At 32.6% G+C, this 25869-nt stretch overlaps 1 protein-coding gene across 1 annotated transcript; it reads right to left on the reverse strand.

Moving 5' to 3' along the window:
* On the reverse strand, positions 1 to 24594 carry LOC115877678. The gene is made up of 8 exons (XM_030893947.1): positions 24431 to 24594; positions 23982 to 24318; positions 22691 to 23920; positions 11771 to 11980; positions 10642 to 10885; positions 9862 to 10587; positions 1532 to 3193; positions 1 to 485 (listed from the first exon to the last, which is right to left on the reverse strand). Exons 2-8 carry the CDS (start codon positions 24273 to 24275, stop codon positions 1 to 3), a joined length of 4851 nt encoding a protein of 1616 aa, XP_030749807.1. The 5' UTR covers positions 24276 to 24318; positions 24431 to 24594.
* Between the last annotated feature and the right edge of the window lie 1275 nt (positions 24595 to 25869).

The raw sequence follows: 25869 nt of genomic DNA on the forward strand, positions 1-25869 counted from the left end.
CTAGTGTAATAACAATTGCCTGACTAACTTTTTCTGAACTTTTGGCTTGGTTCCAGTAACATTTGTTTTACTCGTTCCAGCCTCATCTTGCTTCTTTACCGCAGATGTTTTTATTTTTTCTAGTAAAACTTTTGACCTTGTGCTCATAACATTACGCCCAGGGCTACCCGAAACACAACCATTTTTGTCGCTGTCGAACACTTTGGGTTTCGAGGAAATGTTGTCGCCTTGGTCATTGAGTTCCGTTAATTTTGTATTTACGCGACTCCTTGTTCTCGAAGTTGATTTTGGAATTTCTGCCGTTTGATGTTTATTCGATTTATTTTCTTGCAATTTTCTATCTGACTCCTCATTATCATGGTTAACGTTTTTCTTAGACCTAGTAACTTTTTTAACTGAACTTGTTTGCACATCGCCTGATTGTTTTTTACTGCTACTTTGTTGTTTCTTTCTGGTTTTGCGTAAAGTACTCGGAGATTCATCTTCTGTAAATATATTTATTTTTGGTGTTTGAATGTGGACGCTGTTTGGCGTTGAAAATAACTGTACCCCGCCCCGTTTTGGTTCGCTTTTGGTATTTGGAAATGTATAGATCCATCATTATCAACCTCCTTTTTGTTGTTTTTTGTTTGAAATTCATTGAGTGAATAGGTGACGGAATCAATTTTAATTCAGACTCGCTTGGCGACTTAAAAATGGTAGTTTTCGTTTTTATCCTCCGTTTTGTTGGCGACACCTTGTAAGAACTGTTTAATGGTACAGTGACTGTGCTCGTTTTATTTTCAGGCGTTACTGCTAATGTATTGTCTATATTTACCACTGGACTCAAGTCCCTGTTTGAACGATGGCTAGGTTTTATCGGAGAAATAGAGTCATATAACTATATCTTTGTAAGAGCGTTTCACACAGTATAAATTGGCAAATTCTATTTTCTTTGGCATTAAAATTGTATCAAACGTGTATTGACTTCAAGCGCTTCACAATTATTTAAGCAACGACGTAAATGATAACTGTAGTCAAATAATACATTTCAATAACATTCTAAAAAATATTCCTCAAAATCGGGGATTAAATCAATTGATATTAACTTTTGAGCTTTCTTAATATAATTAGGATAATTCGCCTTCAATCTGTCATAAAATTTTAATGTTCCTTTAATAAAATTATCAGCTAAATTTCCATTTCCCTTGTACATATGTAATAAAGCATCAATGAAATTTCTGTAGGTATCAGAAATTTATGATATTCACAAGACATGCAGAAAAAACTTGTCAATTTAAGATGACTTGTTCCAAACTTATACTGAAAACAGAGTAATATTATTTTAAATTAGTTACTAACTGGAGGAGTTTTATTCCCTCTAAATAAAAAATATAAAAAAAATATTTTTTATTTAAAACAGTGAGTGTGTATTTTAAGATTCTTTCTTAAAAATAAATATTTTATACAATAACAATAATTCGTTACTTTTACAGTGTACCACAGCTGATAGCTAAAATGCCTCTAGTGTAATAACAATTGCCTGACTAACTTTTCTGAACTTTTGGCTTGGTTCCAGTAACATTTGTTTTACTCGTTCCAGCCTCATCTTGCTTCTTTACCGCAGATGTTTTTATTTTTTCTAGTAAAACTTTTGACCTTGTGCTCATAACATTACGCCCAGGGCTACCCGAAACACAACCATTTTTGTCGCTGTCGAATACTTTGGGTTTCGAGGAAATGTTGTCGCCTTGGTCATTGAGTTCCGTTAATTTTGTATGTACTCGACTCCTTGTTTTCGAAGTTGATTTTGGAATTTCTGCCGTTTGATGTTTATTCGGTTTATTTTCTTGCATTTTTCTATCTGACTCCTCATTATCATAGTTAACGTTTTTCTTAGACCTTGTAACTTTCTTAACTGAACTTGTTTGCACATCGCCTGATTGTTTTTTACTGCTACTTTGTTGTTTCTTTCTGGTTTTGCGTAAAGTACTCGGAGATTCATCTTCTGTAAATATATTTATTTTTGGTGTTTGAATGTGGACGCTATTTGGCGTTGAAAATAACTGTACCCCGCCCTGTTTTTGGTTCGCTTTTGGTATTTGGAAATGTATAGATCCATCATTATGAACCTCCTTTTTTGTTGTTTTTTGTTTGAAATTCATTGAGTGAATAGGTGACGGAATCAATTTTAATTCAGACTCGCTTGGCGACTTAAAAAGGGTAGTTTTCGTTTTTATCCGCTGTTTTGGCGGCGAAACCTTGTAAGAACTGTTTAATGGTACAGTGACTGTGCTCGTTTTATTTTCAGGCGTTACTGCTAATGTATTATCTATATTTACCACTGGACTCAAGTCCCTGTTGGAGCGAAGGCGAGGTTTTGTCGGAGAAATAGGAGTCATATAACTATATCTTTGTAAGAGCGTTTCACAGTATAAATTGGCAAATTCTATTTTCTTTGGCATTAAAAGTTGTATCAAACGTGTATTGACTTCAAGCGCTTCAGAATTATTTAAGCAACGACGTAAATGATAACTGTAGTCAAATAATACATTTCCATAACATTCTAAAAAATATTCCTCAAAATCAGGGATTAAATCAATTGATATTAACTTTTCAGCTTTCTTAATATAATTAGGATAATTCGCCTTCAATCTGTCATAAAATTTTAATGTTCCTTTAATAAAATTATCAGCTAAATTTCCGTTTCCCTTGTACATATGTAATAAAGCATCCAAATGAAATTTCTGTATCAGAAATTTATGATATTCACATGACATGCAGAAAAAACACAAACAATCTTCCCTGTGGTATAAAAATTCAGGTAATTTAAAGTTTTCCTCAGACAGATAATTGAGTAAAGGAGACAATTGACCAGATGACTGAGGTCCTTCCACAGTTAGTTGTTGCACTCCACTTCTAACCTGCTCAATCTCGTCATCAAGAGCATCACATAATGCAGACTTTTCTATGCAAAATATATCTTTAATTCCGCTTAACTTGACACCGCAGTTGTCTATTTGGCAGGTTAAAAGATCACAGTAGGCTAGTAATGTTAGAAATGATACACATCTCATTGGCAGCATCATTTTTTGTGTAAGAACAAGAGAATTCTTAGAATAGCATCTTAAATCTCGAGGTAATCGTTTTAGCAAGTATGCCTTAGTCAATTCATAAACAGTGTCCAATAAAACGCATCGTTCATAAGTGCCCACTAAAACAAACAAAAAATATACTTTACATTTAAAATTTTAAAATGCAATATTTTTTTATATGATTATATTTATATGATATATAATTATTTTATATAGAAAACAAATTTCTTGCAGTAGAGGTATATAATGAAATTATATAAGGATTCTTGCCACTTAACTGCTAATATAGAAATTTAATTCTACGCTGTGTTTGTCATAATGCGGATCAACCTGCTCTCATTACCGGTTTCGGAGCCCTACTCCATCATCAGGTGAGCTTGGGAGATCCACAAAATGACAATCACAGCGCAGAGATAGTTAATTCCGACTTGTCGGAAAGTATCGGTTAGATATTAAGTCCCGAACGGGAGATAGCGGCCTGCGTGCAATGGTAGTACTTTCGTACCACCGAGGCGCAACTATCGATAGTAAAGGATGGTAAAAGGCTTTTTTTTCAGGCAAGCCAAATTATAAAATAGAAAACAAATTTCTTGCAGTAGAGGTATATAATAAAATTATATAAGGATTCTTGCCACTTAACTGCTAATATAGAAATTTAATTCTACGCTGTGTTTGTCATAATGCGGATCAACCTGCTCTCACTACCGGTTTCGGAGCCCTACTCCATCATCAGGTGAGCTTGGGAGATCCACAAAATGACAACCAAAGCGCAGATAGTTAATTCCGACTTGTCGGAAAGTATCGGTTAGATATTAAGTCGCGAACGGGAAATAGCGGCCTGCGTGCAATAATCTGCCTGCGTGCAAGAATCCTTATATAATTCATTGCACATTTATTTTTTTTGCAACGTGGGTTCATTTTTTGAAAACTACATACTTTTTCCTACAAAAAAGGTACTCTTGTTGTACATAGCCCAGAGCGATAGTTTTCGAGAAAATTGAACACAAAGAGTTTGCTCTGATGGGTTGCTAACTGGTTAATCAACATAAACTTATGAAAGTTATGGCGGTTCAAAAGTATCCAAGTAGTTATTAAATAATTAATTGGAAAATTAAAATTTTATGGTTTTTCAAACATCTTATTGCTTTAAAAACGAAATAAACCAATTACCAAAATTCCTTATTAAAATAATGGAATGCATTATTTTATTATTATTAATTCATTCATAGTAAATGTATAAAGTGACCACCATTCATTTCAATGCAGACATCTGCTCCAAGATCTGTGTACCTTGTGGAATATCCTTGGTGTTGTCCAAATTTGATTGGAACAGTCAATAATGTGTTGCCGTAGTTGCTCTTCAGTATTAATCGGCACTGGGTAAACCAAAGCTTTCAAGTGGCCCCAGAAGTAGAAATCTAGTGGATTATTTCGTTTTTTAAAGCAATAAGATGTTTTAAAAATCATGAAATTTTTCAATTAATTATTTGATAACTATTTGGTTACTTTTGAACCGCCATAACTTTCATAAGTTTATGTTCATTAACCAGTTAGCAATCCATCAGAGCAAACTCTTTGCCTTCAATTTTCTCGAAAACCATCGCTTTGGGCGATTTGCAACAAGAGTACCTTTTTTGTAGGAAAAAGTATGTAGTTTTCAAAAAATGAACCCACGTCGCAAAAAAAATATCCTCAAAAAAGTTATTCACGAAACAACCCCCTACCCTTGCAAAAATTACCCTTTCCGCTTTTCCAAATAATTTTTCAGTATCACCATTTAATTTAGGGTCAAAATTTATGGCAGAGCATTTTTTTTCGAAATTTTATCTCGTTTTTTAAGCCTGCAATTTCAAACCCATCGTTTTTTAAATTCACATTTTCAGTGCCCCTAACTCCGTTAATATGAATTTTCCGCCCTATACTTATAGGAACTTTTTTTACTATTTTTAGGAGTACTATCACCCCCTTTTTTTACACCATTTCAATGACACCCTGTATTTGGAAAGAGCATTTTTTTACAAATAATTTAGTACCACACACTTGATATTGCGAGTCAAATTGTCGTTATGAATCGCATGTTGCATTTTCAAATAAACCATATTCGAAAATGTCAATGTTGGCATAATATTATGATATCTCATTCTATTCAGAGTGTCATTTTCTATCGAATAAAGTGACAAAATACCGAGGGTATCATTTAAAAATTGAAAGTTGTAGTCATTTCCGGTAAAACAGGAAGTGACCGAAAACAATTGAATACGTCAATCAATCCTAATTTATGTCATATAATAATAATCACGATTTTTTATCTGAAAAAATAAAAAAGTTATAGGGGGTGAGCCACTTTTGAGACGCACCCGGTATACATTTTCTTGCCTTTTCTTTATGATTTACTATTTGCCAAAAATAACTAAGATAAGCCCTTAGTCATAATTGTCTTATTAAATAATTATTGTAACTTATCCATTTTTATTAGAAATGTATATTTTTATAACAATTTTGATACTGCTAACATTTATTGTCAATGTAAAATAAAACAAGAAATTATTGAGTTATGTGTAAGTCAACCCTGTATTATATTTTTACGCATTTTAAATACAGGGTGGGTCAACGATAGAGTAAAGTCCATTATCTCATTTGTTTCGAGGTTTACAAAAAAATATTAAATATAAAAGTTATAGGGACGCGGTTAAGATACACATTTTAAAATTATTAGAGTATACAGGGTGCTTCAAAAAAGTGTAGCGAATACAACATATGTTTTTTTTAAATACAACACCCTATTTTTTATTTTATTTTTAGGTTCTGCGTAAAATCCATAACTTTTTTATATATAATGTTATATACCTAAAATTAATAGTTTTTGTAATATTTTAATTTGTTTAAAGAAATGTTAGGTTGCAGTGTGATAAAAAATTGTCAGTGATGGCATTGTTTCTGAAGTTGGACAACTAAAATTTGGTAGGAGAATTTTATAGAGATACAGAAAAAGACCTATGTAAAGATATTTTAGTTAGATGCTAGAGGGTGTTCAAAATATATTTATGAATTTCAACTAATTAAAATTAAGAAATTTCAAATTTTTCAAATGGTACACCCTATATATTATCATTTTTTCTAATAGATTTTATAAAACTCTTCAACCTTTATTAACTATGTCATATAACTATTTCTAATAGTTTGCGATTTATTCCAATGTTTTCTATTTTTTCCTATATTTTTAATACAATTACGCTATAACATCATAGTTACCATGACAAAAAGTAATAATTATCACAATTTTATGTCTGTTAAGCAAGTTAAGAACAAAATTTGAATTCTATTTTAATTTGTTGTAATAAGTATAAACGGTAGATATAATTGTATTAGATAATAAGATTTTTTTGAAATTAATTAGTCAATGTTACTGATATACACGAACAAACCTAGAAAACCACAGTTTTTGGTTCAGTACTATATATTATATAGTACTTTGCTAAGGACTATAAGAATAGATGTAGATTATCTAAAAAACATCTTCAGTGTGTAATGGGACGGTTTCGCGGCAGTAGTAATATTGGCTTTACCAAATGAATAATTATAAACCAGAATTACTACGAGAAAAAACTTTACTGTATGTCGAAGGAAATTCCTAGATCAGTAGTCGTCAACAATTAGATAATCTAGTATTACCCTAATCTGTGGCTATTCGCCCCGATGCACTATGGTTTCTAGAAGCTACTTTTTTGGCCAAAATTAAACAACTTACATTTAATGGAAAATATTGACTGTAAATTTGTGTTTTTAATAAAATAATACAATACTAATAAAATGAAGTTATTTTTAATCTTCTCATTCAACGTGTGATTAACTTTTACCTATGAAGCATCTCCTGTATCTAGTTCCAAAAAAGAAAGTTGATCAATCATCGAATTACTGCTGTTCAAAAAACAATCTTCTTTAGAAATATCTTCTTGCTCTTCTTCTTTTTGCATTTCTTCTTCTTGCACTTCCTCCTCGTATTCCTCTTCTTTTCCATGCTTCTCTTCAAATTGTTCTTCATTTAACTTCTTTTCGATAAAGTCAGGTACACGAAGTAGGTTAAGTACATCGACAGGATAACTAAATTTACAAAGCAGCCTGCACAAGTAAAGCCCAATCCTGTCTATGTTCCTCAGAAACTTTTGAGGCCGTTCTTCTCTGGGTTCTGGAAGATTGCTCCGAAAAAGATAATCGTGGGCGGCCGGCAGATGATGTGGATGGAAGGGGTTCACTTAACTCAAGGATAAAATCCTCCTTTAACCAGTCTTCATTTTGTTTTAAAAATAAATCTTTAAGCCGCGAAGCCGCCTGCCATCTTCTTTCAAAATTTATACAAAGGCGATTTATCTTTTTTCCATTGTGCCTGATAGTTCTTGTTCATTACTCTGAAATTTCTGTCTTACAAAATTTGAAACATACCCGTTTTTCTTAACTTTATCGGCCCCTTGTAGCCATTTTTCCAAAAACATCTAGCATGGAGAAACATGGAGAATTTTTTATAAGTCAAACTAAACTTTTAACTTTTTATTTATGTTCTGTCTTAAACTTATTATTTTTAATTAATTAAAAAATAATGGACGCTGATTCTTAGGTGCAATTGTTAGTGAGTTAGTGATTTCTTTAAAATACATACTATAAAGTGTAAAAATAACAGTAATCCGTTTTTATATCCCACTGAAATATATCACTTAATATTCACCAAAACTCTTCCGAAAATAAACAACAACTGAATAGACACAAATACTTCACTAGAACGTCTAATTATAAATGCTGATAAGGAATAAAAATGAAAACTAAACAAAAATATATGCATGTGGTCTTCTTCATTTGTATATCTGCTTGCATTCCACTTACAAAAAAGTCCATATACAGTGGGTCTAAAATATGTATTTTGACCAAAAAATTAGCTTCTAGAAACCATAGTGCGATGGAAAATCCCAAGTGTCATCTTACATGATATAGAAATACACCAAGAAATTCACGACTGCGATTTAGTTTATTTGTGTAAAGTTAATTAATTTTAACTAATACCAGCAATGATAACTAATTATTAAGCTACTTGTTAAAGATAAGTAATAAATAGTTTTGTTCTGTCATGATAACTATGATTTTATAGGGTAATTGTATTAAAAATATGGGTAAAAATAGAAAAAAAATGGGAATAAATCGCAAACTATTAAAAATAGGTATATGACATACTTAATAAAAGTTGAAGAGTTTTGTAAAATCTATCAGAAAAAATGATAATATATAGAGTGTACGATTTAAAAAATTTGAGATTTTTTAATTTTAAGTAGTTGAAATTTATAAATATATTTTGAACACCCTGTACCATTTAACTAAAATATCTTTCATATATCTTTTTTTTTCATCTCTATAAAACTCTCCTACCAAATTTTGGCACTCCAACATCAGAAACAATGGCACCACTGACAATTTTTTACCACACTGCAATTTAACATTTGTTTAAACAAATTGAAATATTACAAAAACTATTAATTTTAGGTATATAACATTATACATAAAAAAAGTTATGGAATTTTACGCATAATCTAAAAATAAAATAAAAAATAGGGCGTTGCATTTAAAAAAACATATGTTATATCCGCCACACTTTTTTGAAGCACCTTGTATACTCTATAATAATTTTAAAATGTGTATCTTAATCTTCCCTTCTTCTTCTTTCTCACTCTGGTTCCATCCAGTGTTGGATATAGGCCTCTTCTAGGTTTTTCCATGCTTCACGTTCTCTAGCCAATCTTATCCATTGTCTTCCCGCCACTGCCCTGACGTCATCGACCCATCTCTTTTTTGGTCGGCCCACACTTCTTGTTGTTCCCCTAGGCTCCATAGGACGACTTTTTGGGGCCATCGGCCTGGATCCTGTCTTGCCACATGTCCTATCCATTGCCACTTTAGACTTGCCACTCTTTTACGACATCTATTAATTTTGTTTTTTGACGTATGTGGGTGTTCCGTATTTTTTCGCTAATGGTGACTCCCAACATGATTCTTTCCATGGCTCTTTATGCTAGTCGTAGTTGTTCTACTGTTTTCGAGTAATTGCCATAGTCTCTAAGCCATACGTAAGCACAGGTAGAATGCAGCTGGCGTAAGCCTTTTTCTTTAGGTTGATGGGCACCTTTCTATCCTTGAAAACATCGCTCATATTTCCAAATGCTACCCATGCCAAATGGATCCTGCGTTTGATCTCCTTATTTTGGTTCTCCTTACCCAGCTTGATTTTATGACCTAAATATATATAATGGTCTACGTTTTCAATAATAATGTTGTCAACGGTAATGTTATGGATATTGTTGCTCATTATCTTGGTCTTCTTCAAGTTCATTTTAACGCCAATTTTCTGGGACTGGTCATTTAGCTCCTTTAGCATGGTGTTCAGTTCTTGAATGTCAGTCCTCAGCAAGACAATATCGTCTGCGAACCTTAGATGGCTAAGGTGTATCCCATCGATGTTTAGACCTCTATTTTCCAATTCTAATTTCTTGAAGACATCTTCCAGTGCCAGTGTAAATATCTTGGGAGAGATGGTATCTCCTTGTCTCACGCCCTTGCCGAGTGGTAATCTTCCCTATAACTTCTATATATATTTTTTTTGTAAACCTCGAAGCAAATGAGATAATGGACTTTACTCTATCGTTGACATATAAGGTTCCCATCGCGCTCAACCTAAATTTTTTGATAGGCTCCTTCCTTAATCTTTTTATTCAAAGACAACAATAGTAATAAAGAACTAAATACTTACTAGAAACGTCATCATTTTTGGACAAATCACAAACAAGGTCAAATGCACAGTGTAGTTTTGTAGTCATTGGATTTCTTGCATGATCTCCCACAACAAAATTGCACGCTCTCGTTAATTTAAAATCTAATATGTTCAGCTCTACTCGAAGAAATCCAATTTCATCATTATCTTTGTCAGCATCCAATACCGAATTTGCTTTTTTCCAAGACTCATATGCTACATCCACTTTATTATGTAAATATGCTTTGGTTTTCGCTATATAGTACATGGCCATAACTTTATTATACTTATTTTTCTCGTTACATTTTTCCATCGTTGCAATTAATGTATCAGCTTGGGAAATTATTTTACTCACAAGCGCTTTACTTGTATTTGCTGATTCTATTAGAAATGCAATACATAATAGCTGACTTTCATTATCTGATGTTTTCTCAGCAATCTTAAATCCTAATTCAAAGGCACGTAGGTAATTTAGTTCATAATACTGTATACGAAATTCATATCCAATCTTAATTGACAGTTTTACACAGTTACGTAGAATATCTAACTCAAGAGACTCAGAGTTTTCTTCAAAAATATTGCATAAACCATCTAATGCCTTAACTAAATAGTTCAATACTTCTAGAAATTTATTTAGTGTTAAGTTAGCGTATGCAGTTACAACATCACATTCGTCGTTGGGATCTTCAGGCACTGGATCAAATTTTTCTTTAGCAGATTCAACAACTTAAAATTTAACCAGTTAAATATTATTAATAGAGGAGAATAAATCGAATTTACCTAGTTGATTTTTGTCTACTTCTTCCATACTCTTTTTGGCTGCTTCTCTACAAACAGTTTTATAATGATAATACCGTAAAACTGACAATGCCATTATGTAAATAGGTTTTTGTGTTGTACTTGCGCCTTCATCAATTCTTTCCATTAAATCAAAGAACGTACTTGCCATTTTATCATGCAGGACAACATCTCCATCACCAAATATTTTTGAAATAACACTCACTATGGTTAATAAATCTGCAATCTAATTATTAAAAATCAATACAATTATTACGCCTTTGATATAACCGTTGAATGGAGAAATAACAAGATGCGTAACCTTATGGGCGATTTCGTGGCACAAAACCTGTCGGAGATGTAGCTGGCGTTACCGTTAGCCTGTCCGAGAATTCTGAGATTTAGTTCAATTATGCGCTGCTGCGCGCTGATAGTCGTTTATAGCGCAGCGGATAAAGAATACTGTACCGTAGTTCTGCTTTCGATCGACAGAATGGGTGGTTGCCGGTGACAGCTGACAGTGTTGTCAGAACTACAGATTAACTCGTAGATTTACGGATTTTGGGTACAGTATGTTAATAATACAGATTTTCTATTATTAAAAATTTTAATACAATATTATATGATTAAACAAAGAACGGCGTCAGCGTTGGCTTGAACATGGAAATGAAGATCGCTGTTATTTCATATGTAAAATATTATGGTAAATGTCAAAATAATCGTTATTTCCAATCCAACTAAACGACTTTTTTCGATCATACGACATATTCAGTACTTATAAAAGAATTTTTATTTTTGTTGTTTATAATATGTTTAACACGAATAAATTTTCAATACATAAACGCGGATTTTTCATCCAAAGATATTTTCGTCAAAAGTATTACAGATATTACACATTTTAATATGGCAACACTGTCGCTTTCAGATCCACACTCTTTTCGATATGTCTTCGCTGGCCGAATTAGGGAAAGTAAGTGTTTTATGCGTTGACCGCAGAACGATTGGTGTCTCCACCGCACCTCCTACAGCACTTGAGACGTAACGGGAAATCAAATCAGCCTTGTCACGAATTCGCCCATTAGGTTGTGTATCTTCCCAATTCTTTCAATCAAGGATATCACTTATTACCTACCTCAATCAATTGACAAAAAGTTTCCATCATGGGGGTTTTGCTTTTATACAAGTTTTTATAATTTGTTAACTCAAAAATTAACAGTTCAATTTTTTTGTCGTTTGTTAAATAGATTGTGGGATCAATAATTTTTTTTAAAACCTTTTCTTGAGCATATAAACAAGTTACCAGTGTATGCGACTGTATTTTGCTATCTTGCCTGGCCTTTGCCTAAAAATCAGTCTTCTTTAAAAAAAATAAAACATTGACAACTAGTCTATCACAAAATAGAAATTTTATTATTCATTATTGTATTGATTTTTTATGCATTAGGCTGTCTAAAATTATAACAGGGCTGCGTTAAATATTCAGGGTAGACATAAAATTTACGTCCAAAAAAGAGTATACTTCTAGAGACACCTTAGACAACTCTTAAGAATCAAATGGTTCCACCATGTCTCAAACGTTTCGGTCCTTGAAAAAATTTTGTGAGTGTTTTTGTGAGTGCGAGAGCTTTGAAGTCATGATTACAAAATCCCGCTTATGATGGACTGGTCACGTATGCAGAACACAAGAAAATCACCTACCAAAATCTCTGCTTTACGGTGAGCTTGGTAAGAGCACAGAATATCTAGCTACGCAACAGAAAAATACTCGAAATGAAAGAGCTAAAATTGCACAAATAGAATACTAGATGGCGCGACAATGTCATAATCAGAATATAATTAGAAATTTTGAACTTTCGGTTTTGGATCGACGGCTCGTCGACTGCCTTGTAGCTCGGCTAAATATGCACAGTTGCCAGATTCAAAAAGACTTGAATTAGCATCCCATTCTTTTTACTGTGTATAATGCAGTATGTGTTTCTTTCTATTCTTCTTTTCTTGTCAGATACACTTATATTAATTATTCCTTTGGCTATTAAAATAGTTTTAAGTATATTATTACAAAACATATACATTTTTAATATATACACTACCTTATAATGTTAACTAAGAAAATACCTTTAATTACCTTTAAAATTAATAATATACAGGGCGATTGATAGTGATATTTATTAATGCTGGAACGTTAGTAATGAAATATAAGTTTAATAATAATGGAAATAATTTATTAAAATGCAGTACAAAAATGTTAACTGACTAAAAAATACTATAATAACAAATTTCTTCCGTTTGCCACGTTATTTATATAGACCTAGGTAGATTTTAAAAAGTGCCACAGGTACAATTAATAATATATTAGTTCGGCATAAAAGTTGCTGTCACGATATCGAACAATAAATTAAAATTCGTAAAATAAATTAAAATTATTAATTAAACAAATCTTTATAAAGAAACGCAAGTATACCAAATTTGGGCCCAATCGAACTCCAGAAAATGATATCATAATAGTGTACTATATTATGGTACCACTTGATATGCTTTAAGGTACCATAATATTGCAATGTCACCGAAGATCCGTAGTATACCAAATTTAAAAACAATCGAACGCCATGAAATGGTATCGTAATATGGTACTATATTACGGTACCACTTTATATACATCATAGTAGAATCATATTACAATGTAACCGAAGATACGTAGTATACCAAGTTTAAGCCCAATCGAACGCCAGGAAATGGTATCGTAATATGGTACTATATTAAGGTACCACTTTATATGCATTATAGTACCATCATATTACAATGTCACCGAAAATACGTAGTATCCCAAGTTTAAGCCCAATCGAACGCTATGTACGTAATATAGTACTATATTATGGTACCAGTTGATATGCTTCATGGTACCATATCGAACGCCAGGAAATGGTATTGAAATATGGTACTATATTAAGGTACCACTTTATATGCATCATAGTACCATCATATTACAATGTAACCGAAGATACGTAGTATACCAAGTTTAAGCCCAATCGAACGGCAGGAAATGGTATTGTAATATGGTACCTCTTATTATGCTCCATGGTACCATAATATTACAATATCACCGAAGATACGTAGTATCTTAAATTTAAGCCCAATCGAACGCCATGTACATAATATGGTACTATATTATAGTACCAGTTGATATGCTTCATGGTACAATAATAATGCAATGTCATCAAAAATACGCAAGTATATATCAAATATGAGCTCAATCGAACGTCAGGAAATGGTATTGAAATATGGTACTATTTTAAGGTACCACTTTATATGCATCATAGTACCATCATATGACAATGTCACCGAAAATACGTAGTATACCAAGTTTAAGCCCTATTGCCGCCATGTACCTAATATTGCTATGTCACCAAATATGGTACTATAGAAGGTACCACTTTATATGCTCCATGGTACCATGATATTACAATGTCACTGAAGACTTAGTATATCAAGTTTAAGCCCAATCGAACGCCATGTATCGTAATATGGTACTATATTATGGTATCACTTATATGCTTCATGGTACCATAATATTGTAATGTCATGGAAAATAGTATATATCAAATACCGTATGATACCGAAAAAAAACGGCGTCTAGTTGGCTGGAAAAGGACGATCGATGACATTTCCCATTTAAATTTATATATAAAATGACAGCGATATTCATTTCATAGCCATCGCTAACGCCGTTTTTTCCTGATTATACGATATGAACTTGGTATGAACACAATCGAACGTCAGGAAGTGGTATCATAATAGTAGAACAATACTTATTATATTGTCGCCGAATTACAATGAAAATTCAGGATTCAATTATACAATCAAACGTCAGGAAGTGATTGTAATTTAGCTCATAAGATTTAATTCCAACTAACATGGCAAATTGAAAAAAACAGCTCTGATCTATTTTAATATGTTTAAATGATGTAGCAAATTTGAAGGTAGGCTTTATCAGGAAGTATTACAATATGAATTACACAATGGCAACACTGCACAAAATTCTTTTAAATTTTGTTTGTAGAAAACTGTTTTCTTTTAAATTTATTGCCCTCTATTATGTAGTAGCGAAACTATCGCATCAAAATATCTGATTTGGAGACAGGATTTAAAAGCCTGTCTCCTTTTGCTACCTACAATTTTATACATGTAATGAGGCTTCTGTTGCGTAGCTAGATATTCTGTGGTAAGAGGAAACCGGGTGGACAACTCAAAAGGTACAAGGATATTTTCCAAGAAAACTTAAAGGGGTATTACCAGAATGAGTGGGAAGAATTAGCGCACAATAGAACACAATGGAGAAGAATTGTAAACTCAGTTAACAACGACAACCAAAAAATAAAGAAGCAACAAAGCAATGAGATTTTTGAATGTCCTGAGTGCGGAGTCACAGACAGATTTTTGAATGTCCTGAGTCACAGAAACGCTCATGAAAGAAAACGCATTGCGTAACCATCTTCTGATGCGTGTCAAATACACGTCAGCGAGTAATGGCAGTATGTATGTATGTATAATTCTAGATAAAGAACTAGATAAAGACATTCCAATCTTGTTTGAAAATAGCAGGAAAAGGAAGAACATTTTTAAGGAGTGACTTCACGTCTAGTTATGAGCGAGACTGGTCTTGGTCTTGCGTTTGGTGCAAGACCGACAGTACAAGACTAACTCAAAATCCAGTCCATCGTGCGTCTTGCGGTCTTTTTTATTTTCTTTTTTCTTATTTCACACATTTTCATTTTTCATAGATACTAATTTAAAAAAATAGCGATTTTTTTATTTACTTACCCCTCACCCCTATAATTTTTTAAATAAAAAATATAAAAAATGTTTCTCTGAAACTATTGCCGGCGAATAAGTAATTTATAGTAGCCGTCAACAATAAGCCATACCGAGTGCATCTCAAAAGTGGCTCACCTCTATAACTTTTTTATTTTTTTCAGATAAAAAACCGAGATTTGGTATGTTAGTATATGACATAAATTAGGATTGACTGACGTATTCAATTGTTTTTGGTCACTTCCTGTTTCACCTGAAATAACTACAACTTTTGATTTCTACCATTTAAAAATCACAAGTACCTCGGTATTTATTACTTTATTCGATAGAAAATGGCATTCTGAATAGAATAACATATCATATGTCACCTTTTGACATTCTCGCTTAATAAAAAATTGTATTTTAAAATTCAATCTAGAGTGGCATGGCTATGTTAAAAACACTAATTCTTAATCAAGGAGCCTTGGAAAAATAGCTTTGATAGTCTAATGTTTTTAGTGTCTTGTCCTGGCCAGTTAGAAAAGCTCAAATCGTATTTTTAATCATACCTCAATTTTTTCAAATGGAACGAGGGTGGCTCATTAGCATATTTGGAAAAAGCATTTTTTACGAATAATTTGATACCACACACTTGGTATTTCGAGTCAAATTTTCGTTCCGAACCGGAAGTTATAAATTAAAATAAACCAGATGCGAAAATGTCAAAAGTTGACATATGATATGTCATTCTATTTAGAGTGTTATTTTCTATCGAATAAAGTAAAAATATACCACTGGTGCCGTTTAAAAATCAAAAGTTGTAGTCATTTTCGGTGAAACAGGAAGTGACCGAAAACAAATGAATACGTCAATCAATCCTAATTTATGTCATATACTAACATACCAAATTTCGTTTTTTTAATTGAAAAAATAGGGGTGAGCCACTCTTGAGACGCACCCAGTATACAGTTTTAATTTATTGCAAATAGAGTTTTCACGATTTTTCCAACAAAAAAAATAAACATTATTGCTGATTCATTATACAGAGTGGTCCGAATGTAAATATATTCTGCAAATAAAAAAGTTTGTATACATTTATGTCCTAAAGTGCTTCATTTCGGAGATACAGGGTGTATAAGTTTCGTTTTTATTTAGATTTTTTCCAAATATTTACTGATATAACGTCGATATTTGGATGAAAATTGGTATCTGGATATTTTTTTACGTGAGAAACTGGGTTTTAATGTTAGTATGAGTCCCACTTGTAGGTAGCGCCACCTAGGTTTTTTTTATTTGTTTTGAAGAGTAATAACTTTTCGTCCGTGTATCCATGTATGACACTATACTGAGAGAAAAAAATTTCATTTCTGCAGTTTTTTACGCAAAAATGGTCTCTTGGTAAAAGTCAGCACAGGCAATCATTTTCAAGATATTTGGAATCAAAATAATTAATACATGTCATCATTGACAAAAAATAAACATGTAGACTAGATAGTTATTAGAGTGAAGTAAATAAATTTGGATTTTTTTGTGTCCAAGGTTCAAAAGAAACCAGACATCAACTTTCATCAAAATATCTACGTCAATTCAAAAATTATTTGAAAAAAAAAACAAATAAAAATGAAACTTCTACACCCTGTATCTCCGAAACGAAGTATTTTAGGACATAAATTTATACAAACTTTTTTATTTATTTTTATCTGCAGAATAAATTTCCAAAGTTTCTCAGTAAATTCAGACCACCCTGTTTATTAAAAAAAATTGGCGCCGGGAGGCAAAAAGTTGGTAGGTAGTTCTTTTAGTTTCAAAGTAAAGGAATTTTTCCAATTTTGGTCCGCGGTTATTTCCCCTATACGCCACCTGGGGTCGCGTCCGATGGGAGAGACGCCCATACTAGTAGTTTGAAGTTCTCCACAAGGAATATCTCAAAAACTGCGACTTTGACTGAAATTGATGTTATTACAAATTTTATTGCAAATATTATTTCTAATCTTAAATTGAAAACCGCGTTTCGCTAGCTACTGTAATTTTGGAGTTACGATTTTTTAAAATTTTTAACCCCCTCCCGTACCCCCTTACCAACCGCCCACCCCCACCAAAAACTAATGGCCAGATTCTCGGGTGCTACAGTATTTTTGTGCCAAATTTGGTTAAAATCGGTTTAGCGATTTTTTAATTATCGTGTTACAGACAGACAAACAGAGACACCATGAAAATATTTTGTATTTAGGTCACTTATGACCCAAATGACTCATTTTGAGTGAAATTAAAAAAAACTCTTTTTTGCCGATCTTAATAGCCTACCACACCTATTGGTATGGTCGGCTAATAATAGATTTCATCAGACAATAAGGAGCAGACTTTCTAGATGCATTTTGTCCATTTTTTCGAATATTGGCAAACAAAGAAAAACTGCTTTTTTCTTTTTGCAATAAATTTACCGAAAAACTAGTATACTTGAAAACTGGATAAGAAATCATAAAAATAATACAACTAGATGTAAAAAATCTAGTTTTGATGATATCTGAAAATAATTTAAAAAAAACTGTTGACTGTCCTTTAGACGTGAAATTTCTCTTTATTTTTCTGCTACCATGGTCCGTATCCCCAACTACATGGTCACCAGGCGTAGTTCCATTCTTTATTTTAAGTAGTATTATTCAGAAAATAGAGAAGTGGTAGTACGAAAAACTCTTCATCTGGCAGTGACAAACAAACAGCAGTATGTCCACAGCACACAGGAACATACTTCTGTTTGTTTGTCTACCGCCAATGGACATACAGCACATAGAGAGTCTAAGGTATTTTCGCCACTTAATTTGAATAGGCTTGGTGCATTTCAGTTGATTTCAACAAATTCCGACCGCAGCGCACTCTACGGCAGAAATCAGAAATTATCAATATATAGTTCACGCCGCCGCCGCCGTCATGTCGATCGCATTAAAATAATATTGAAATCGGGGTTTTGTCATAATATTTAAGTATTTTAGTTTTTTGCTAATGCAGTTATTGAGACTATAAAACACTCAGGTTCGAGGTTTGTGTGATGTAACGCTGTTTCGGGTAGTAAAAAATAAGTGAAAAAGAATTCAAACTAGGCGTCTTGTTGTGTTGTGAAAATTTCAATAATTAATAAAATTGCCCAAAAAAATGTTAATTATTGCGTAAAGGAGAGCGTAATTAGGGCGTTGTTGGGTGCGATAACATTCAATAACTCAACTTTCCCGGATATTCAACTCTCCCGAAACAACATTTTATAGCTTCGGAATTTCTTACACCGATTTGATCAATAGCAAAAATGGATTCAAGCAGTTCGACGAAACAAGTGAGTAAATAAAGTACTCGTTACATAATAAAAAATTAAATAGAAATACCGGGTGCGTCTCAAAAGTGGCTCACTCCAATAACTTCTTTATTTTTTCAGATAAAACAACGATATTTGGTATGTTAGTATATGACATAAATTGGGATTGATTGACATATTCAATTGTTTTCGGTCACTTACGGTTTCACCGGAAATTACTACATCTTTTGACTTTTAAATGGCACCCTCGGCATTTTTTTACTTTATTCGATAGAAAATGACACTCTGAATCGAATGACATATCATATATCAACTTTTGACGTTTTGGCATATGGCTTAAGCCCCGTTCTCAGAACTGCGTCGTGTCGCGGGCGACACAGATTGACATTTCAAACAACCAATGGGAGCTGTACTAAATTTAAAATTGACAGCTGTTTGAATTTAAGCCCCGTTCTCAGAACTGCGACTGTCGCCAGCGACACGTCAAGAGAACCAATCAGATTTGTACAAAATTCAAACAGCTGTCAATTTTAAATTTAGTACAGCTCCCATTGGTCGTTTGAAGTGTCAATCAGTGTCGCTGTCGACACGACGCAGTTCTGAGAACTGGGCTTTAGTTGAAATTGTAACATGCGGTTCATAACGACAATTTGACTCAAAATACCAAGTGTGTGGTATCAAATTATTCGTAAAAAAATGCTTTTTCCAAATATGCTAATGAGCCACCCTCGTTTCATTTGAAAAAATTGAGATATGATTAAAAATACGATTTGGGCATCTTTTAACCAGCCAGGACAAGACACTAAAAACACTAGACGATCAAATCTATTTTTCCAAGGCTCCTTGATTAAAAATTAGTGTTTTTAACACAGCCATGGTACTCTAGATTGAAATTTAAAATAGTTTTTAAAATTTGTTTTTGAGTGACTATGTCAAAAATTGATGTATATGTCATTCGATTCAGAGTGTCATTTTCTACAGAATAAAGTAAAAAAATACCGAGGGTGCCATTTAAAAATCAAAAGTTTTAGTCATTTCCGGGGAAACCGGATTATCTCGTTTTATCTGAAAAAATAATAAAGTTATAAGGGTGAGTCACTTTTGAGACGCACCCGGTATACTATGAGAGGATAGATGAAATATAATTTGCAATATTAATGGTATACCTTTTTAATCAACTAATGATTAAATGTTTTATCATACACACATCTTCTAAAATTATAATTATGTACCTTTAAAAAATTTCGTTATAACCGAAATAGCTCCAACCAGGGTTGGCATGACTTAAATCATTTGATTTAAATCAAGTGATTTTTTTAATTTTAATCATGTGATTTAAATCAAAAAATTAATTTTATTGAAACTTTATAATAAATCAAAAAATAACTGTAAAAGTTATAAAAATCTATCCTAGAAAACTATCAAAAATATTTCTATAACAGATAATAAATCGAAAAATAATTGTAAATTTTATAAAACTATATGAAAATATCTATTCATCAATTTAAATGTTGAACCGATTTAATTTAAGTAATTTCGTGTGAATCCATAAGACCGCTAAACGCAGGAATTTATTTTAAAATTTATTTATAAGTGACAAAAATTCGCTTTTCGAATACATATCATTCGGCAACTAGTGCAGAACTAGGTTCTTCTGATATAGAGACTATATCTTCATTCCCGAAAATCTATAATCGTCGTTAGAAAATATGTTGTTTTATTTTATTTTTTTGAAACGTTGGTATGTTTCCAAATTCTTACCGACATTTTGATTTGCAGTAAGTACTTTACACTTTGACATTAGATAATACTATTTTCATTCTCGACTTAAGACTATTTCTATTGTTTTATTAAGAGTAGAAATTATACTTTTTTTGACGATGCTGTACATTTGAAGGACCATCGTAAAGCTATACCATCGTAAGCTTTTCCGACGTTACAAGGAGGCACAAAAAGTACATTTTTACTCCGAATAAAACACTATTTTTTAAAAAAATTACAAATAATTTTTTAATCAATTTCAAACATTGCAAATAATACAAACAGCAATCGAGAAACAATTTGTACACTCGTTGAATTTTTGTTGACACTTCGTGTTCACACTCGTTGACACTTAATATCAGTTTAATAATATATTTTTGTACTTTTGTGCTTAGGCGTAACAGTGCTTTACTTGCCTATAGCCATTAAAAGTGCCTATAGCCGTTAAAATGGCAAAAATTAATACTTTTGAGACGTTTGAAAAAAAATCCTTTTGATCTGAAGCGAGCGACTTTTTTTGCGGAATATATTGGTGACCGATGTGGAAAAATAACACGCCCCATAGAATTGTTAATGTTATCGGTATCGCTCAGAGTTAAGAGTTAAGTCCCGTTCTCAGAACTGCGACTGTCGCCAGCGACACTTCAAAAGCACCAATGAGATTTGTACAAAATTCAAACAACTGTCAATTTCAAATTTAGTACAGTTCTCATTGGTTGTTTGAAATGTCAAACTGTGTCGCCCGCGACACGACATCGTTCTGAGAACGGGGCTTTAAGCCCCGTTCTCTGAACTGCGACTGTCGCCAGCGACACGACAAAAGAACCAATCAGATTTGTACAAAATTCAAACAGCTGTCAATTTTAAATTTAGTACAGCTCCCATTGGTCGTTTGAAGTGTCAATCAGTGTCGCTGTCGACACGACGCAGTTCTGAGAACGGGGCTTAAAGTCCCGTTCTCAGAACTGCGACTGTCGCCAGCGACACGACAAAAGAACCAATCAGATTTGTACAAAATTCAAACAGCTGTCAATTTTAAATTTAGTACAGCTCCCATTGGTCGTTGGAAGTGTCAATTAGTGTCGCTGTCGACACGACGCAGTTCTGAGAACGGGGCTTTAAGCCCCGTTCTCAGAAAAGCGACTGTCGCCAGCGACACGTCAAGAGGACCAATGAGATTTGTACAAAATTCAAACAGCTGTCAATTTTAAATTTAGTACAGCTCCCATTGGTTGTTTGAAATGTCAAACTGTGTCGCCAGCGACACGACGTCGTTCTGAGAACAGGGCTTTAGTCATTTAGGATAGGACTTTAATTGCAAATAAGTCCTAGTCATTTGAAAATACGATTTAAATATTGTTTTGAATTAAAATCAAAAAAATCTGATTTAAATAAAAAAAATCATGATTTTTTCCAACCCTGGCTCCAACTATGCTCCACTAGCAAAACCGGTGATAAAACTATGCGTGCAACTGTGTAGTTGAACTCATCTAATTTTTTTTAACTGGAATAATAAATTATAATGCAAGTTAGACCTTCTGAAGATATCAAAATATTTACCTTTATATTTTTTTGTTTAGAATTTCCACAAATCATACTTTCTAACACTTTTAGAATAATTATATACTAATTTTTTCGTTTACTCGCCATTTAAACCCGTGTATTTGTATGTATTCGTTATTTACGATATTCTCCGGCAGTGGCAGCACCGGCGGAGAATGCACCAAGCCTATAGGATAAAATGTATTTATCACGTCGTCTGGCATTATATTGTGACTCTGTGTATGTAGTTTGTAATGCCACTTTTGGTTGAAAATCTTAAAAAATGGACAAAATGCATTTAGTAAGTCTGCTCCTCAAATAGTGTTTCTCTCTTCAAAAAGATTTAATTGCATTAAATTTCATTTATTAAAAATATTTTATATTATGTAGAAAGTGCCTTTAGTATAAAAATCCATTAAAAAGTGCAAAACTTGTAAGTCTTGCAGTAAGACTACTATTAGACTGCAAGACCACGATCAAGCAAATCTTGGTCTTCGATTTGCTCATCACTACTCTTACCATCAATATCTGAACACAGCCCTAACTCTTATTTGAAATTATTTTGTTATATTGTCCATTATTTCTTTAAAAAAATGAGAACTATCACATTTTCAACTAATATATTCTTATCATTATAAAAATAATATTTAAATTTACCTTTGACTTTATCCACCAAACAAAAAATATGTTTGAGCTTGTATCCAAATACAATAAACAATGTAATGCAGCAAATGCCATGCAACTCAAAATATCGCCTTTCTTGGAATGCATTTCACAAATAACATAAAAAGCTTTTTCAATTAGGCTAGCCTTTATAATTTTTTCAGGTAGATCTTCAAACTGTATAAACCTCTGTATAAATTCTTCATAAAAGAGTATATATGCAGCGTTGCTTTGATTATATAGTTCAACACCTATATTATGAGTGTAGGAATTAACTACTTTATAATGACCAATCCATTTTTCGCAATTGTTTTTCTTCATTTCTCCAATGAGCGAGTAACAATAAATAAACCAGTTTCTTACGGAGTGAAAATTTTCTTCCGAGCTGTCTTTATGCTGTTCTATATTACTGAGAATTAATTTATGGATATGCCAGGCAACTTTCATAATGATGTTGTACTTTTCATTCATATCCGACTTAGATAAATAATTTTTATTAAACCAGTAGTTAAAAATACTATTTTGGAATATTGCTAAACAAGCACCAATATTATTAGATGGAAGTAAGCACCATGTTTGTAGCCCATCTGTTTCATAATATGTTAAAAGCACTCTTAAGGGTTCCTCTAATAAAGGCAATATTCTGTATTTTAGCTCTAAATGTGTATTCATGAGTAATTCAATATTAATATGATTTGAAACATTATTCAGTTTTTTAGGAAACAACCCAGTGACTATTTGGAATATCTTATGGCAATCTATAAACAATTCACAAGAAGTGCACGTCCCAATATCATTCAATAATTCTTCTGCATCCTTAAAAGCACGTTCTTTAATAAAAGTAGTAAATATTTGTGAAAATATCTCTATTAGTATGACTAACTCATCGATACTAAAAGAAGTTTTACTTCTAAATGTCTTTAGAACCATAAGGTAGAATAATTTTAAATCGTAACTTTTAAATTTTAAACAGCAGATATTGCAGAAAAGTTTCCTGGCTAAAGTTATGGTATCATCAGAAATTTTAGTGCTCGACTTTAAGATAAGATTGGTAATATCTAAAACATGTTTGTTTCGACTGGTATCCTTAGTTTTTGCCAAATGATATATTGAATGAGAAAGCTTGGAGATTATTTGTTGATATATATGTTTGGAATCTTGAAAATCATTAAGAAACGAAGGTAATATCATGAATTCAATGGCTGAAAGGTGTTCATACAACTCCTAAAAATCACTTCACATCATAAATAGATCATATTATATATTTATATATTATAAAACTTACTTTCTCAACTAAAACTTTTGTTATATGAAATGCTGACTTCAGGTAAGAATCTAAATAGGATCCCTTCAATGTACTTATGTGAAGTAGAACATATTTTAATAAATGACATATATCTTTAAAATCTTCATTTTGTAATTCACTACTTTTATCATGACAAACATTGGCAATACGGATTAAAATATTTAAACCAATCTCATTATTTAGTTTAACATTATTGATAAACTCTATAGCTTGTCGAAATTTTCCATCTGAAATGTATGTACCAACTTGCTTTAAAAGTTCCCTTTTATCCATTGTGAGAATATATCTATTTAGTACAGTTGTGTAGAGATAAAATCTAAAACATAAATAAATATATTACAATAATCAAAAAGAACTAGAAAGCATATAAATTCATATTAATGGTCTCACAAATAAAATTGTTTTATCTGAATGTAATTATTCTCTACCTGTTAAACTTTGTTGAGCATTGAAATCACAAAAGTATTCTCTCGACCTCCTTTCATGTATATGGCACTATAAGTTTAAAACTTTCTTTATAAAAAATATGAGGCAAAAAACAATTTAAAAGCCTCAAATCTAAAATTTTAAATTAATGTCAACAAATCATGAAGCCAACACACAAACTTCAAAAACATATCCGTTATAAGATGTGAAGCTAGCGTAATTTTGTTTTAATTTTAGGCCGGAGCCGCCGGAGCTGCCCATAGGTATGTGTGGATAGCAGAGATATAGGGGCAGAATGAGCATGCACCGCAGATCTTGCATAAACCCGAGATATACAGAGTGTCCTAGTTCAAACGAAACAAGAAACAAGGCAATTTAATAAAGGAATTTCTGGTGTGAAAAGGACAAAACGGTGAAACACGTCCACTTTATTTTCGAAGGGGAAATAAGATGCGACTATTTTTGAAGTCCTTAGTTCAAACCCTTAAAAACACCCTTAAAATCTTTAAATATATTGCGGGGTTGAGTAGCACATCATTTGAAAGGTTATTAAAACCTCTTTTCAACGCCGTCCCATTTTTGGTTAAATTGTTTTTTTGGTTAAATTTTGGTTAAAAAGTTAAATTGTTTTTGTGGTCATACAGGGTGTCCCAGTTCAAACGAAACAAGGCAATTTAAAATAATTTCTGGTGTGAAAAGGACAAAACGGTGAAACACGTCCACTTTATTTTCGAAGGGGAAATAAGATGCGACTATTTTTGAAGCCCCTAATTCAAACCCCACGCGGGGATGACATCCACCCTTAAAATCTTAAATATAATGCGGGATCTCGAGTAGCACATCATTTGAAAGGTTATTATAACCTCTGCTTTTCAACGCCGTCTCATTTTTGGTTAAATTGTTTGTTTGGTTAAATTTTGGTTAATAAGTTAAATTGTTTTTGCGTGGTCAGGTTTCCCGGACGCTTTTTCAAATCTGGACCGGACCGCCCCGGACACTTTAAAAATCCGGACATGTCCGGGTAAATCAGGATGTATAGCAACCCTAATTCTAATATATGGAGGATAGCGGTACCATCTTACCTTAATCTCCTATATAGAGGTATCAAGCACCGTTCTCAGTTCTATCTTCGTATTGTCGAGCGACACATCAAAAGAACCAATGAGATTTGCACAAAATTCAGAATTGACAGCTGTTTGAATTTTGTACAAATCTGATTGGTTCATTTGTTGATAGTCAAACGTGTCGCTGGCGACAGTGGCGACAGTCAATTTACTGTCTGTGATTACTGTCCTCCATTCACGCAGTGGTGCAGCTCTGAACTGTTCAAGAACATGATCCATTCAATTGAGTCATAAAGTTCAGTACTATTCCGCGCCATATGGATGTACAAGCGAGGCTATCGCGCACAGCTCTTTTCAGAACCGTTCTGAGTAGCCCA

This window comes from Sitophilus oryzae, unplaced genomic scaffold, assembly GCF_002938485.1.
Source record: "Sitophilus oryzae breed Bouriz unplaced genomic scaffold, Soryzae_2.0 scaffold_1496_pilon_pilon, whole genome shotgun sequence".
In the NCBI taxonomy this organism is placed as follows: domain Eukaryota; kingdom Metazoa; phylum Arthropoda; class Insecta; order Coleoptera; family Curculionidae; genus Sitophilus; species Sitophilus oryzae.